At 43.2% G+C, this 16539-nt stretch overlaps 1 protein-coding gene across 1 annotated transcript in view; it reads left to right on the forward strand.

Annotated features, from left to right (window-relative positions):
- Window positions 1–16539, forward strand: part of LOC124803322 (protein unc-80 homolog) — a 995149-nt gene that overhangs the window by 196257 nt on the left and 782353 nt on the right. The window contains exon 4 of the mRNA XM_047264506.1: window positions 1293–1319. Within this exon, the coding sequence (XP_047120462.1) occupies window positions 1293–1319 (27 nt within the window). The remainder of the gene's footprint in view (window positions 1–1292; window positions 1320–16539) is intronic.

Below are 16539 nucleotides of genomic sequence, written 5' to 3' on the forward strand. Positions count from 1 at the left end.
GGGGAGGGAGAGGAACAACAGAAGAGGATAGAGGCGGTATGGGAAAGGGTTATGGATAAGAAGAATTTCAACGTCAAATCTGATCCAAACGTCGGTATTACTCTCCTCCTATTATCGAAAGCTGCTATTGCTTTCCTTCCATGAGCTAACGTTCCTATTTCCTTCCTAAGCATGACGATAAATGCTGCACTGGGACTGACGGATTCTTGGCACCATTTGCGTTTGGAACAGGAAAGGGAACAACGCTAGAGGTACCAGAACTACCATATACCACATAATTATATCTGGCTTGTGGCATACAGATGCAGATGAAGACATAAAAAAGAAATTCTGAAGACCATCAGATTATTGCTACATATTGAGAAGCTGCAAGAACATCACTAGCGAATGTTACAACTAATAAAACACCACGTAAATTACAAGGAAAGAGTTATCTCCATCATATTTCGACAATTTTTGTGTAGTCTCACGCATTAGTGTGGGGTGTGTGAATTTCCCAACGTCTTAAGAAACGTTGAATATTCAAGCTAATAGCAGACTGCGCTAGAAATATTTTTCATTGAACATTATAGCCTTATGACAGACAGCGAAACAGAAGCGTTTGACTCAATTCCCGTAAAATCAGGAAACGTTCTATTAGTTCACAGATAAGGCTAGAGTAGAGGATCAGAACCAAAATTTAAATGGCACTTGATGCAGTAGGTGAACAGTTCGAAGTGATTTTAACATAATCAGGTAACGTATTTGCGACTAAAGACTACAACTACATTCAATGTTAACTCTAGCTTTCAAAGAGAAGGATCCCTGCTGCCTAGAAAAGAATTATAATTGTAGATGTAGGATACATCAAAACAACTTCTTAAAACTGAAGAAAGAATATCAGATCAGATTATGTCTCCCAACATGTGTAGAGAAAGGACTGCCAAAATCTACATTCAATCCACATAAATAAAATACAATATTTACGTAAAATGACAACCGAAGGCAAGATTCCAGTCTGAAGAAAGCTTTAATATTCTGAGACTATTGTAATTTTTCGCTAAAAACGGTACAAGGAGAGATTTAGTAGCAGCTCGGTTGTTACTTTCTTAAAGATATTGCCTTCATGTTGTTCTTCGTAGCGGTATATTGTTTTCACTGATACGCATTGCCTCCCAAAATTGATTACTTCACGTCTCTCCTTGTGTCGGAAAACGCACACGCGCTTTCGTATGTTCACTGCGCGCTGCTCTGTGTTGTTTCCGCTGTGTTGAGTGTATTCTTTTCCTGTCTGTTCACGCTGTTGTTACCAGTTCTGCCAGCACGCTCCTGGCCATCACGTAAGTGTGTCTCAAATGCATGGTGTTTACCTGTTTCGTTTCTTTGTTTGCTGCATGCAAGCATGTTGCTTATAGCTGAAAGCAGAAAAATAAATGTTCGTAGTTCTGCGATTTTAAAGTGTTTTATGACTCAGAGTGTTGCACGGCTTAATGTCACAAAAAGGTAAAATATTTCAAAGATACTTTGTGTATATATATAAATGGTAATTAATACTTAATCAGTCTCCTTTTGTCTTTAGCTTTGTTAAGACTTAATTTACTTAATTTTTATTTCTTTATAATTCATTAATATAGTTTGATGTAATAAGCCATGATTGTGCAGAGACTGTTGTCTCACAAAATGTTTTATTTGACCCTGGTAGCGAATTTCGATCCAAACTTCATTATTCAGTTGCCCGGTAGCCTTATCAAAGACACGTTAGAGACCGTGGGTGGCTTTGTGTGGACAGTGATTATCTAGCGGAGATGGAAGAGGGTGCAGCAGAAGAAGGCAACTCTTAACTGCAAGAAACCTTGTATTGCTTTTTCTTTACGTCAGTCAGTATCCCATGAACGTGGATGATCCCTGGTGAGCGCAGCAAATGCACCGACGTGGCATCTCCCGTTGGGCTAATCTCCCGTCACGCCTTGACAGTGGTAGTGCAGACCATCAGCCGCCACTGCTACTCCTGTGGCAAGGTATGACATCAGTCTTCTGGCTGGTTTGATGCGGCCCGCTACGAATTCCTCTCCTGCGCTAACCTCTTCATCTCAGAGTATCGCTTGCAACCTACATCCTCAATTATTTGCTGGATGTATTCCATTCTCTACAGTTTTTGCTCTCTACAGGTCCTTCTAGTACCATGGAAATCATTCCCTCATGTCTTAACAGATGCCCTATCATCCTGTACCTTTTGCATATCAGTGTTTTCCACATGTTCCATTCCTCTCCGATTCTGCGCAGAACCTCCTCATTTGTTACCTTATCAGTCCACCTAATTTCCAACATTCGTCTGTACCAACAGATCTCAAATGCTTCGATTCTCTTCTGTTCCGGTTTTCCCACAGTCCATGTTTCACTACCATACAATGCTACACTCCAACGTACAGTCTCAGACATTTCTTCCTCAAATTGAGGCCGATATTTGATATTAGTAGACTTCTCTTGGCCAGGAATGCCCTTTTTGCCATTGCTAGTCTGCTTTTGACGTCCTCCTTGCTCCGTCCGAAATTGGTTATTTTACTGCCTAGGTAGGAGAATTCCTTAACTTCATATACTTCCCTTAATTAGAGGTTGAAAATACCGCTTCAGTTGTAATTTGTTTTATTATCATGACCCGTTTCGGGCCCTCGTAAGCCCATCCTCAGGTGTCGCAACTGTGCTGTAGCCCCCGGGCACGGGGGTAGGTAGAAAACCGCGCCTAGTACACGTCCACCGCGGCAATCAGGGGTCACAGCACAGCTGCGACACTTGAGAATAGGCTTATAAGAGCCCGAAACCGGTCGTGATAATAAAACAAATTTACAACTGAAGCGGTATTTTCAACCTCTAGTATAATGCTCAGTTGCGGATGTTCGTCCAACAGGATTGTTTGTACGTCCCTTAACTTCATCTATTTGTGTTACCGGTCTGTATCCGGACACCCCCGCATGGCTGCTGTCACCGAGAATACGACAGACTGCATCTGGTCCCTATGGCACAAGGGGAAGGAGTCCTCAGTTTGAACCTCTGCAGATGCGAAGATGGCTTCGCCCCTGCATCGTAGACTCTGAGGTCAGCAGTGTGCTGAGCTGCCGAAGCGCCTGGCTGGTCAGTCAACTGTCGAAGGATAGAGGTTCGTGATGGTGGTGGCCGCGTCATTGGTACAGCATTGTCTGTCACAGGCATAGTACAGCCCAACTATTCAACGACGACTGACTATCCTTGTGGGCGGGAGGGGGGGGGGGTGAGTTAAGGGCAGCCTCTAGGGCTGATTACGCGGGAAGCATCGCGCTTCTATGTCATGCGGTAACATCTCGAACAGGGGCCAGTGTCTTTGGCCCAGTCGTTGTTTGCATATTATGTTGTCATTTACCGCCTTGTAAAGTCATCAGGTGTCCAAAACAAATTGCAAAATTATTTAGATAAGACATCTGTATGGTGCGAAAAGTGTCAATTGACCGTGAATAAATAAAATTGTGAAGTTATTCACATGAGTACTAACAGAAATCCGCTAAATTTCGATTACGCGATAAGTAACACAAATCTGAAGGCTGTAAATTCAACTAAATACTTAGAGATTATAATAACAAATAACCTAAATTGGAACGATCACACAGACAATTTTGTGGGTAGAGCAAATCAAAGACTGCGATTCATTGGCAGAACACTTAGAAGGTGCGACCGGTCTACTGAAGAGACTGCTTACACCACGCTTGTCCGCCCTATTCTAGAGTATTGCTGTGTGGTGTGGGATCCGCATCAGGTGTGACTGACGGATGACATCGAAAAACTTCAAAGAAGGGCGGATCGTTTTTTATTATCGCGAAATAGGGGAGATAGTGAAACAGACATGATACGTGAATTGGAGTGGCAATCATTAAAACAAAGGCGTTTTTCGTTGCGATCGGATCTTCGCATGAAATTCCAATCACCAGTTTTCTCCTCCGATTGCGAAAAATTTCTGTTGGCTCCCACCTACTTAGGGAGAAATGATCGTGGCGATAAAATAAGAGAAATGAAGGCTCGCACAGAAAAATTTAAGTGCTCGTTTTTCCGGCGCGCCATTCGAGAGTGGAACGGTAGAGAGAGACAGCTTGAAGGTGGTTCATTGTACCCTCTGCCAGGCACTTTATTGTGAATAGCAGAGTAATCACGTAGATGAAGGTGTAGATTAGACTGAGCTATTATTTGTGCACATGTTTGAACTTTAAACGACATGATGGCCTTTTTTGTTCTGGATATGTATTGAAACCAAGCACCTATAGCTACTGTAGCTAAGCAAAGATTTCGTGACTGACCGAGAATCGATCATAGCAACGTTCGTCATTGTTTACTAGGCATAAAGAGTCGAGAAATATCGAAGTTTTCACCAGTACCAGTTAGCAAATATTGAACTAGAAAATTTTTGTGCTCTGCGTGGAGTCCTGTCAATACCATTATCTCCCTGTTAACTAACCACGAAGAACATTTAATATAATGTGAAGTGATAAAGTTTGCATATGTTGAAAACGAAGTGCCTTGATATAAAGTTTTGTGACGGGGTCTCGAACCCAGCGCGTAGTCAGATTGTTAACTAAGTAAGATCAGATGTTAGATATCGAATTTTGTCACCAACAGGGAGATATTTGAATCTCAAATGAGAATACAATATTTTAATTACCGGGAATCGAACGCGGCACTCATCGCTGTTGTTTTCTATCCACAAATTGTTTGCTCACTAGTAGTAAGACGTGTGCATGTTTGACTAGAGATAACGACACCTAAGGTAATTGTTGACAACATATGAAGAGACATTAAAAATGAAAAATTATTTATCGTTAGTAGTTCGGTTTGCATATGGTAGGCCTTGAAATGAAACCATAGATATTTTTGTGCTGGACCAGGATTCGAACCCGCATACGTGCGTTTCGTGGAAACCCAGAGGAGTTTGCAATCTTGGAGAAAACAACTATATCATTCCATGTCGGTCAGATACCACGAAAGAGAAGATCCGAATTCGAATCACAGTCCGCCACCAATTTTTTCAAGTCTCAAGTTCAAATAAAATAAGACCCCTAGCTCATTAAATAAAATAAAGTTTCTAGTGTAAGAAGCCCACTGGCCACAAAGTTTCGATTTGCTGCGACTTCCGCCTCTGCTACGGCCCAACGTAAACCGGCTCTGTGCCATTTGGTAGCGAAGACGTGTATTGTATGATTCTGAACTACGGTGCAGTCCGACGTTCTTTACTTGGCATTACTAGAGGTGAAGGAGGTCTGCTCGTGTGTTTAAAATACATATCAAGTGGGAATCGAATCCACACCTCAAACATAAGAAAGTAGGACCAATCCAGTAGCCACTCTTATTTATTTTGTACTTTTTATAATTAGTTTTTGTTATTTTTTGTATAGTATATAAAAGTAGAAAGACAGCAAAATCAGATAATAGTCTAAATCGCAAACTAAGCCTTATGCCTAGAAAAAAAAATTCCGATTTTATTGTAAGGATTAAGTACGCTCATGTGTCTATGTACTTCATCTATGCACATTATACAAAAGAACTTGAGCGATACTGAGGCAAAACGCAAAACAAAACGAGCAAGGATTCTAGGAGAGGACAAGTCGGAGCAAAACAGATGGAAAGAAAACACCTATCCCCCGGAAATTGAAATTAACCAACACCTTGCCGATGCAAAACAAGATTCAACATATCGGCGAATAGGTCTCGATATCGAGGAAGTACCAAGCATAACCAAGAAGCTGTGATCATGTACTCCCTGAAGGCCACGTGATTTACCCCCCCCCCCCTTTTACGATATAATGAAGTGTCCCGGCATGAGTTTTCGGCCGTGGAAATAAGGAAGAATTTGGGCGCAATATGATGTCCGTAGTCTCAGACCGACGAAGGAAGGTCTATTGTGTCCTAATCCAAGACCAGTTTGCCACATGACTTCCACAAGTAAAACGATGTATCGTATCTGTAGACGTACAACGACTACATAAATCCGTGTCGCTAAGCCCAATATGGAAAAGTCGCTCGTTTGTTATACTCAAGTTATTTACTGCCGTATACCAAGAGAACGCAACGCGCATCGCCAGACTCGGAAGACTGATATTGGACAAAACTGCCGTCCAGGTTGTTTGCGGCGATCCTCTTTCAGCGAGATTCAAGCAAGGCAAGGAACTCCTTCCCAACAAGTCTTTAGGAATTTCATGGAGAGGACGGGTCTCCATAAAATGTCAGCCCCTAAATAGCTCATCGCATAGATAGAAGTCGCGAATGTGTTTTAACTTGTAATTGATGCTACCAACATCAGTAGGGGGTGGGGGAGTCAAGAGTAGCAGGACACACATAGAGAAATAAATGGACGTGAAAGCGTGAGTTTCTTGAGTTATCGTCAGAACAGTACGTCGCACATATAGCATTTCCATCTTCCTTCGTAGAGGTCCAACCCCCGCAGAGGATCGAGGCTTCGGCATCACCTCATACCGTAAGCGAAAGACATATCGTTTGCGTAAGAAACGACCATACAATTGCTGTAGTTTCTTCGCCATCATCGAGGGAAACGGATAAGCTTGGGATACGTAATAAGCTTTGCACAAGACATATGTATCGAGTATTCGGACTTTGTGGAGCAGAGTAAGCGAACACCTTCCATGTTCAAGAATGGCTCCCTGAATTTTTTCCGTAAAAGACTTCCAGTAGAGCAGTCTCCTTTTTGACTGGACAACGATCAATAATGATACCGAGAGACATATGCTGATCCACTGCAGTAGCCCGTGGAAAAACCGTGTCATCAAAACCTCTCAAAGTAAGAAACCTGAATTTACCTTCATTAAGTAGTACACTAGAAATCCGACAATAATCATCGATCACAGCCTTCGGTCAAGGTATTTCCGCAGGACTGCGGAGTAGAACCATTACGTCATTCGCCCATGCACGAACAGCTCTCTGCGGAAAGCGTACAAACTTTCAGCCGAGATGCCCGCATCCGAAGTAGGGGTTCCAGAGACAACACAAACAAAATCATTGATAGCTGGCTTCCTTGAGGCACTCCCTGACGGATATTTATCGGGTTCGTCCGTTGACCATTAACAACCACCGAAGCTGAAATACCAGTAAACAGATTTGAGAGCACTCGCCGTGCGTCAACAGTAAAGCCAACAGTTTCCAGAATTCTAAGCAAAAATTCGTGATTGACACGGTCAAATGCCTTATCAATGTCTGGAAAAGCAAGGGCACAAGGGACGGACGTTACAGCAGCGATCGAAATCACGTCACGACACTCGACTATAAGTTTAAGATCAGGTAAGCAACTTTGATGTTTTGCGACAATCGTCTCCATCAAAGCCGAAATCCTGCTATTAACTGTCCTCTCCATAGTCTTATGATCAAAGTTTAACAAAGTAATTGGGTGAAAGTTATCAGAGGCAACCGGTCCAGGGCTTTTGGATTAAAACAATTTCCCCACTTCGAACAAGGTCGGCGCTATGCTCCCCTGTAACTCTTCATTCAAACAGGACGCAAAATAACACCCCTAGAGGCCGAAAACGCGCGTAAAATTCGTTGAGAAGTACTTCCAACCCGGGGACTTTTGAGAAGGCAATCCCACAATAATTTTATAAACTGAAAGGCAGCTAAGAGCGTTTTATTCTCTTCAGGTGTAATTGTCGTTTCCAAGATGCTGAGTAGTGGGACGTAAAATGTATCACTGGACGCATTGATGTCGCAGATGTCGACACAGTATTGGTGTAACACACGCACTATATCAACTTGCGCCATTTATCGTGACAGAATGAATACTAGCAATCCGCCAATGGGTCTGATGCCGAAGCAAATGACTTAAGGAATTCTGTTCTTCCGTCACCAATGAACGTGTCGCACGTTCAAATATTCCATTTGTATCCTCTTCAAGGTCAATAATTTCCTCTTTACACGCCTAACATCAGTTCGCAGAGGGCTGTGATCCGCAGTATGAAAAAGTTCACGCAGGATGGAATAGTAAAATTCGTAAGTTCTCCGAAAGGCACGCGTCGACATCACGGAAAATTATCAGATCTTGCGTGAGCCACGGTTTTGCCAGTTGTGTCCACAAGTCAGGGCTGGAAGAGTACTTCCCAGAGGACCGTAGAGTATGCTCCCACACGGCTAGCATCACGTTGTCGAGAGAGGTATCAGCTAATTGAACATGGAGTGCGAAACAATTTGACCAGTTACCGCACAAAATTGAGAGTTCAAATGGCTCTGAGCACTATGGGACTTAACAACTGTGGTCATCAGTCCCCTAGAACTTAGAGCTACTTAAACCTAACTAACCTAAGGACATCACACACATCCATGCCCGAGGCAGGATTCGAACCTGCGACCGTAGCAGGCGCGCGGTTCCGAACTGCGCGCCTAGAACCGAAAATTGAGAGTAGCAGTCACAGTGCAGTGATCTATAAAGGAAGCAGGGATGGCTTCAACATTAAGAATGCTATCGCGCAGGCAGTCTGAAAAGTAAAACCTATCGCATCTACTACTAAGAGTCGCAGTAAAGTGAGTAAATTTAAGTAACGTCGGGTATTTGTATATCCAAACGTCTTTCAGGGGTAAGTAGCGGACCAATTCATGTAATTCACGACATAAATTAAAATTCGGAGATTGATCTGCAGGACGCAACACATAGTTAAAATCACCATCCAAAAGAATACCCCGAAAACTCTTACACGAATCTTTATAAAAACGCGAACGATCCTCAGTGCGACCAGTGCCAGACGGCTCATATAAAAGAACCAAGGTAAGATTAGAAAGTTGACGCCTAAGCCCCTGCCAGAATCCAACATTTATTTACACCTCAGCAGTCGGAATGCATTCGCGAAAGAATAAGGCGGGCGCCATAGAATATTCGGGTGCTATATTAAAGATCGTAAGAAAACCAGGTAAGGATAAATGACTAAATAACACCTGTAAGAATGCTATGTCCGCACATGAATCATAAATGAATTGAGACAACGAAGCCAATCGCAGTTGTAATTCCACACGATTAACGTTTAAGGAAAGGAACGTACAGGCTTGGATCATTGGCCACAGTTGCACTGTGATGTACGGAACGTACCGAGCAGAATTATGTAGACAGCTCAGCGTCCAGGTCAATTGCGGTGCGGAGTCCACAGATGAATCAGACATCGGGGGACCAGAACCCCCGTAATCAGAATGTTTTCTCTTAGATTTCTTACGTACCTCTGCACGGTCAGGCTGTGTACGCTGTTTCTGTCGGCTACGTGGCACGACGGTCTCTGCAGACGGAAGTGTGCGAGGAGCCATAAGCATAGCATCCTGCCCCTCACAACAAGGGACATGTACTGCAGTTCCAGTCACTAAAGCGGAAGCATTCTGTGGAACAACTGATGCAACAGGTGATACTTGGTCGCTAATTTTGTTCTCCTCTGGAGTTATTGTAGACAACAAATTCAGGAAACCGTTGGCGGCTGAAGACGAAGAAGCAGGAGGACATTGCCACATCTCAGACCGTAACGGGGGACGCCGTTCCTTCTACACACGGCGGCAGCTCGGAAGGAGCCATTCACCGTACCACTGTAATAAAACTGGTGATGGTGAGGTAAATGTAACAACCGATCTTGGATCGTGGGAAATGACCGATTGCCAACTTGAGGACATAAAAATCAAAGTCCACTACTATATAGCTATACGAAACTACGTAAACGTTGACAAATGTAAAGACTTTATGTACACTACTGGCCATCAAAATTGCTACACCACGAAGATGACGTGCTACAGACGCGAAATTTAACCGACACGAAGAAGATGTAAATGATTAGCTTTTCAGAGCATTCACACAAGGTTGACGCCGGTGGCGACACCTACAACGTGCCGACATGTGGAAAGTTTCCAACCGATTTCTCATACACAAACAGCAGTTGACCGGCGTTGCCTGGTGACACGTTGTTGTGATGCCTCGTGTAAGGTGGAGAAATACGTACCATCACGTTTCCGAATTTGATAAAGGTCGGATTGTAGCCTATCGCGATTGCGGTTTATAGTATCGCGACATTGTTGCTCGCATTGGTCGAGATCCAATGACTGTTAGCAGAATATGGAATGGATGGGTTCAGGAGGGTAATACCGAACGCCTCGTATCACTAGTAGTCGAGATGACAGGCATCTTATCCGCATGGCTGTAACGGATCGTGCAGCCACGTCTCGATCCCTGAGTCAACACATGGGGACGTTTGCAAGACAACAACCATCTGCACTAACAGTTCGACGACGTTTGCAGCAGCATAGACTATCAGCGGTTACCCTTGACGCTGCATCACAGACAGGAGCGCCTGCGATGGTGTACTCAACGACGAACCTGGGTGCACCAATGGCAAAACGTCATTTTTTCGGATGAATCCAGGTTCTGTTTACAGCATCATGATGGGCGCATCCGTGTTTGGCGACATCGCGGTGAACGCACATTGGAAGCCTGTATTCGTCATCGCCATACTGGCGTATCACCCGGCGTGATCGTATGGTGTGGTATTGGTTACACGTCTCGATCACCTCTTGTTCGCATTGACGGCACTTTGAACAGTGGACGTTACATTTCAGATGCGTTATGACCCGTGGCTCTACCCTTCATTCGATTCCTGCGAAACCCTACATTTCAGCAGGATAATGCACGACCGCATGTTGCAGTTCCTGTACGGGCCTTTCTGGATACAGAAAATGTTCGACTGCTGCCCTGGCCAGCACATTATCCAGATCTCTCATCAATTGAAAACGTCTGGTCAATGGTGGCCGAGCAACTGGCTCGTCACAATACGCCAGTCACTACTCTTGATGAACTGTGGTATCGTGTTGAAGCTGCATGGGCAGCTGTACCTGTACACGCCATCCAAGCTCTGTTTGACTCAATGCCCAAGGGTTTCAAGGCCGTTATTGCGGCCAGAGGTGGTTGTTCTGGGCTCTAATTTCTCAGGATCTATGCACCGAAACTGCGTGAAAATGTAATCACATGTCAGTTCTAGTATAATATATTTGTCCAATGAATACCGGTTTATCATCTATATTTCTTCTTGGTGTAGCAATTGTAATGGGCAGTAGTGTAATTACTATGACGGTTTTGGACTTTTGAAAAAGATATCAATGATAAACCATTTTTAGCACTTTGTTTTTGTGACGTAAATTTCAATGATGGTTTTACATGATTAGTTCGATATATGATACAGTTTTTTTTGCTACGTGTTGTTATAGCTAAACCTTTATTCTAGTTCAGTATGAGCTGGGAGTGCGAATAGAGAGTACATGTTGTGTGTGTGTTGTATTAGCATGGTCGTTGATGTTAATTTGTATAGTGAAGTGAAATGACTGAAAATATATCTAGTCAACAACAGAAAATGTACCAAATTCATATTATTTAAGAAAATGAAGCCGAGAATCCTCTAGACCAGCACAAAAAGTTGCATTCCAGAAAGTAATACGAGCCCACAGCTTTCAACAACGAAGAACAGTAACAGATGAGAATTATGAAAAGTGTTTATTTTAAATTCTATCGTTGCAAATTCTCTCTGCTGTGTGTCACTATCTCTGCGTGCCAAGTGCTGTGAAATTGTGACCAGAGGCTCAAATTTGAGCTGACTTCAAAATTCATGAACAGGCTTTGGGTTATAAGATAGTAGAGCAGGTCAGACCACGGACGATGGGTACCGTGTCGTTGAGAGAAGCAGTGGACAGAGGAGTTTGCCGTAGAAGAACGCACCGCCAAATCGTCATCCTTATCGTCGTAAGTACGACGTCGCTTTATTCACCGTTGAACGTTCTATCCTGGGGCAATAGGACTCTGATCCTGTCGCAGAGGTAAGGGCGGAAATTCACTTACGCAGTATTTTCGGTCATTATGATCCGAAGCAGAAGTAGGTCCGACTTCGGAACTGGATGGAATAAGATCAGCAACTGTTAATTTGCCACGCTGCACTGACAGCTTTAATACAAATACCCTCGGCGGGCAATGAGACCGAACGTGCCCACTTCATTTCACAGGAAGCAGGTTTCCTCTTGATCAGTATACATGACACGAACGCGGTAATCACATACCACACACTTGTAAATGTGATGGAATATAGGGTTTGATATGCATTTCTATAGCACGAATTCCACTATAACTCTGATCTGTGTTGAGTAGACCAACGTTCACGATGGACGTTTTTCACCTTACCATTAGGAGTCATTATGTCCTTTAGAAAGTCGTCATCTAGGTCCGGCGGGAGGTTGAACACTCGAACATTGGCATAGTCAATTTCAAAGTCCGCGAGTGACGCCATATTAACGAATTATCGCCTGCTTGAACGGAATTTGAGAACCATGTCGCGAAAGTAATCTTTCTACGTGAAGGGGATCCATAAATTTCACTTAGAACACGTACTCGTCTGCGTCAAAATAAGAGGTGTGGACCTGATCAGAGTTCACATGAATTGTATCGACAAGCCAATCGTGGATTTCTAGAGGCCCAGGCTGCACGTGTGGCGTTGCTCTATCAAAAGTGAAGTTCACAGTACCTTTTCATAGAATACACTCAGAAACCATGCTAGCCACAGCGCAGCGGCCGACGCCGCTGGAAGTAACCGAACACAAGCAAACAATAAGGCGGAGCGGAGACGTTACGACTTACTCGACAAACAGAACACCACTAACGAGGATAACTTCACATAAGAGACGATGCGGCAGGTAAGATAAACAAAAACCTTCCCGTTCGGCTTTCTGAACGGAACTGACCATTGAAACCCATATTTGCTATAGATTCATAATTGTTGTAACGTATGATGCGTTTATCTTACAAATTAGACACGCTGAAAAAATTCAGTTCTCTATTAACTGGTTAATAACCAGCAGGCTTCTGACATGTACGGAGCGCAGTAAGAATGATTGTTTGAATGCCCGTGTGAGCGATACATAAGGGGTTATAATATATTCCTAGAGTCATCATTTAAAGCCATTTCTTGAAACTTTGTTAGTAGACTGTCTCGGGACAGTTTACGTCTGTCGGTTCAGTTTCTTCAGCATATCTGTGACACTCTAACACATCTGCGACCATTCGTGCTGCCCTTCTCTGTATATGTTCGATATCCTCTACCAGTTCTATTTGATACGTGTCCCACACACTTGAGCAGTATTCTAGAATGGGTCGTAGAAGTGATTTGTAAGCAATCTCCTTTGTAGACTAATTGCACTTCTCCAATATTCTATCAATAAACAGAAGTCTCCCACATGCTTTGCCCACGACTAAACCTATGTGATTATTCCATTTCATACCCCTGCAAAGCGTTACACTTGGCCGATTCCAATTGTGACCCACTAATATTATAGTCGTAGGATGCAACTTTTTTTTTTCATTTTGTGAAGTGCACAATTTCGCATTTCTGAACATGCCAGTCTTTGCACCATTTTGAAATTTTATGAATATCTGACTGAATATTTACGCAGTTTCTTTGAGACATTACCTCATTATAGATAACTGCATCATCTGCAAATAGTCTGAGGTTATTATTAATATTGACTGCAATGTCATTAATATACAACAAGAACAGCAAGGGTCCCAGCACGCTTCCTTGAGACACACACGAAATTACTTCCACATCTGACGGTTACTCTCCTTCGAAGATAGGATGTGCGTCCTCCCTAACAAAACGTCAATTTCATTTGATACCCTATTTGATCGTACTTTTGACAATAATTTTAGGGGTGATACTGAGTCAAACGCTTCACTGCCTTGATCCAAAGCTTTCAATATGTCATGTGAGAAAAGTGTGAGTTTGGTTTCACTTGATCGATCTTTACAGAATCCATGATGGTTAGCATGAAGATCATCATTCTGTTCGAGATACCTCATTACCTGAGCTCAGAATACGTTCTAGGATTCAGCAACAAATCGATGTCAAGCATAGTGGACGGTGGTTTCGTAGGTAACTTCCGCTAGCCTTCTTATACATGGGTGTGACCTCTGCTTTCTACCAGTTCATGGACGCGCTTTTTTTTTTGTTCGAGGGAACTGCGATAGCTTATAGTTAGAAACGCAAATTCAGTAGAGAATCTGACAGGGATTCCATCGGCTGCTGGAGCTTTGCTTACTTCTAGCGATTTGAGCTGTTTCTCAACACCAGTGACACTAATACTTACACTACTGGCCAAACACGGATTCGACCATCATGATGCTGTAAACAGAACCTGGATTCATCCGAAAAAGCGACGTTTTGCCATTCGTGCACCCAGGTTCGTCGTTGAGTACACCATCACAACGACGAACCTGGGTGCACCAATGGCAAAACGTCATTTTTTCGGATGAATCCAGGTTCTATTTACAGCATCATGATGGTCGCATCCGTGTTTGGTAACATCGCGGTGAACGCACATTGGAAGCCTGTATTCGTCATCGCCATACTGGCGTATCACCCGGCGTGATGGTATGGGGTGCCATTGGTTACACGCCTCGGTCACCTCTTGTTCGCATTGACGGCACTTTGAACAGTGGACGTTGCATTTCAGATGTGTTACGACCCGTGGCTGTACCTTTCATTCGATTCCCGCGAAACCCTACATTTCAGCAAGATAATGCACGACCGCATGTTGCAGTTCCTGTACGGGCCTTTCTGGATACAGAAAATGTTCGACTGCTGCCCTGGCCAGCAAATTCTCCAGATCTCTCACCAATTGAAAACGTTTGGTCAATGGTGGCCGAGCAACTGGCTCGTCACTATACGCCAGTCACTACTCTTTATGAACTGTGGTATCGCGTTGAAGCTGCATGGGCAGCTGGACCTGTACACGCCATCCAAGCTTTGTTTGACTCAATGCCCAGGCGTATCAAGGCCGTTATTACGGCCAGAGGTGGTTGTTCTGGGTACTGATTTCTCAGGATCGATGCACCGAAATTGCGTGAAAATGTAATCACATGTCAGTTCTAGTAAAATATACTTGTCCATTGAATACCCGTTTATCATCTGCATTTCTTCTTGGTGTAGCAATTTTAGTGGCCAGTAGTCTAATTTGACGTGACAAGATAATCGGGAGTGTCTCCAGCACTAGGAAATTTGATCACCTCCGTCTACATATGTTCCCCGCAAGCCTTCTACTATAAGCGAATGACGCGTGAGAAGAATTGCTGTCGGAAAACCTCCGTGTAAGCTCCAGTTTCTCTTATCTTCTCGTTTTGGCCATTTTATGCGATGTGTGTGAGAGAAAGTAATATGCTGTCCGACTATTTCCGGAATGAACTCTCTCGAAATGTCAGTATTAAATCTCTTCGTATTGCACAACACCTCTTTTGTAGCATCTGTCACCGGAATTTATTGAGCATCTCCGCATCGGTTTCGCGACGATCAAACGGTCCCGTGTCATGACGTGTCGCTCTTCGTTGGATCTTGTCTACTCCTCTATTAATCCATGCCTATAAGGGTCCCAGACTGTACTCAAAACAGGTAGAACAATTGGTTTGTAATCTTCTTTCGTGGATGAATTAAATTTCCTTAAGATTCTTCCCGTGAATCCCAGTCTGGCATCTGGATTTCCTGTTGTTTGTTTCATGTGGTCATTCCACTTAAGGTCGTTTGGGATGTTTACTTCAGGTATTTTCGGAAGTTACTGTTTCCAGCAATTTGTAACTAACAATGTAATTGTACAGCAGTGGTTTTTTACTCACATGTATGCGCAATATGTTATATTTATTTATGTTCAGGGTCAATTGTCAGTACCTGAACAGCCACATGTATCTTCCGACGTTATCTGCTACTCATTTGTAAAATATATCGTAAACAGTAAAGGACGAGTCATTCTTTCTTGGGGTATTCCTGCAATTGGCTTTACATATGTTGATTTTGTTCCATTAAGGGCAATTTGTTGAGTTCTGTGTGCTAGAAGTCTTGAATCCAGTCAGAACAAATTGGACAGTATCACCGCTTCCCTAATGTGGAAACCATTTACTGTAACGTCACTCAGTCCAGCGATATTTCGTCATTGAGGAAGAAAGCGTCTGCGTTTGCCTTGTAGCGAAGTTGAAGTAGATGGTTCATGTGAAATAGTATAGGTAGAGATTATACCTGACAATCGGACTAAACTATTAATTGGATCGTTTTACCGACCCCCCGACTCAGAAGACATAGTTGCTGAACAGTGCAAAGAAAACTTGAGTCTCTTTTCAAGTAAGTACCCCTCTCATACAATTATAGTCGGTGGTGACTTCAATCTACCCTCGATATGCTGGAAAAATTACACGTTTAAAGCCGGCGGCAGGCATAAAACATTATACGAAATTGTACTGAATGCTTTCTCAGAAAATTATTTTGAACAATTAGTTCATGAGCTCACTCCAAGCGTAAATGGTTGCAAAACCATACTTGACCTTTTAGCAGCAAATAATCCTGTACAAATAGTGAGTGTTGTGACAAATACAGGGATTAGCGACCACAAGGCAGTTGCTGCTAGGCTTAATACCGTAACATCTACATCCATCAAAAAGAAACGCAAAGTATATCTATTTAAAAAAGCTGAGAAAAATGCTCTTAACGCCTTTTTGAGAGACAG

Source organism: Schistocerca piceifrons, chromosome 6 (assembly GCF_021461385.2).
Source record: "Schistocerca piceifrons isolate TAMUIC-IGC-003096 chromosome 6, iqSchPice1.1, whole genome shotgun sequence".
NCBI lineage: Eukaryota > Metazoa > Arthropoda > Insecta > Orthoptera > Acrididae > Schistocerca > Schistocerca piceifrons.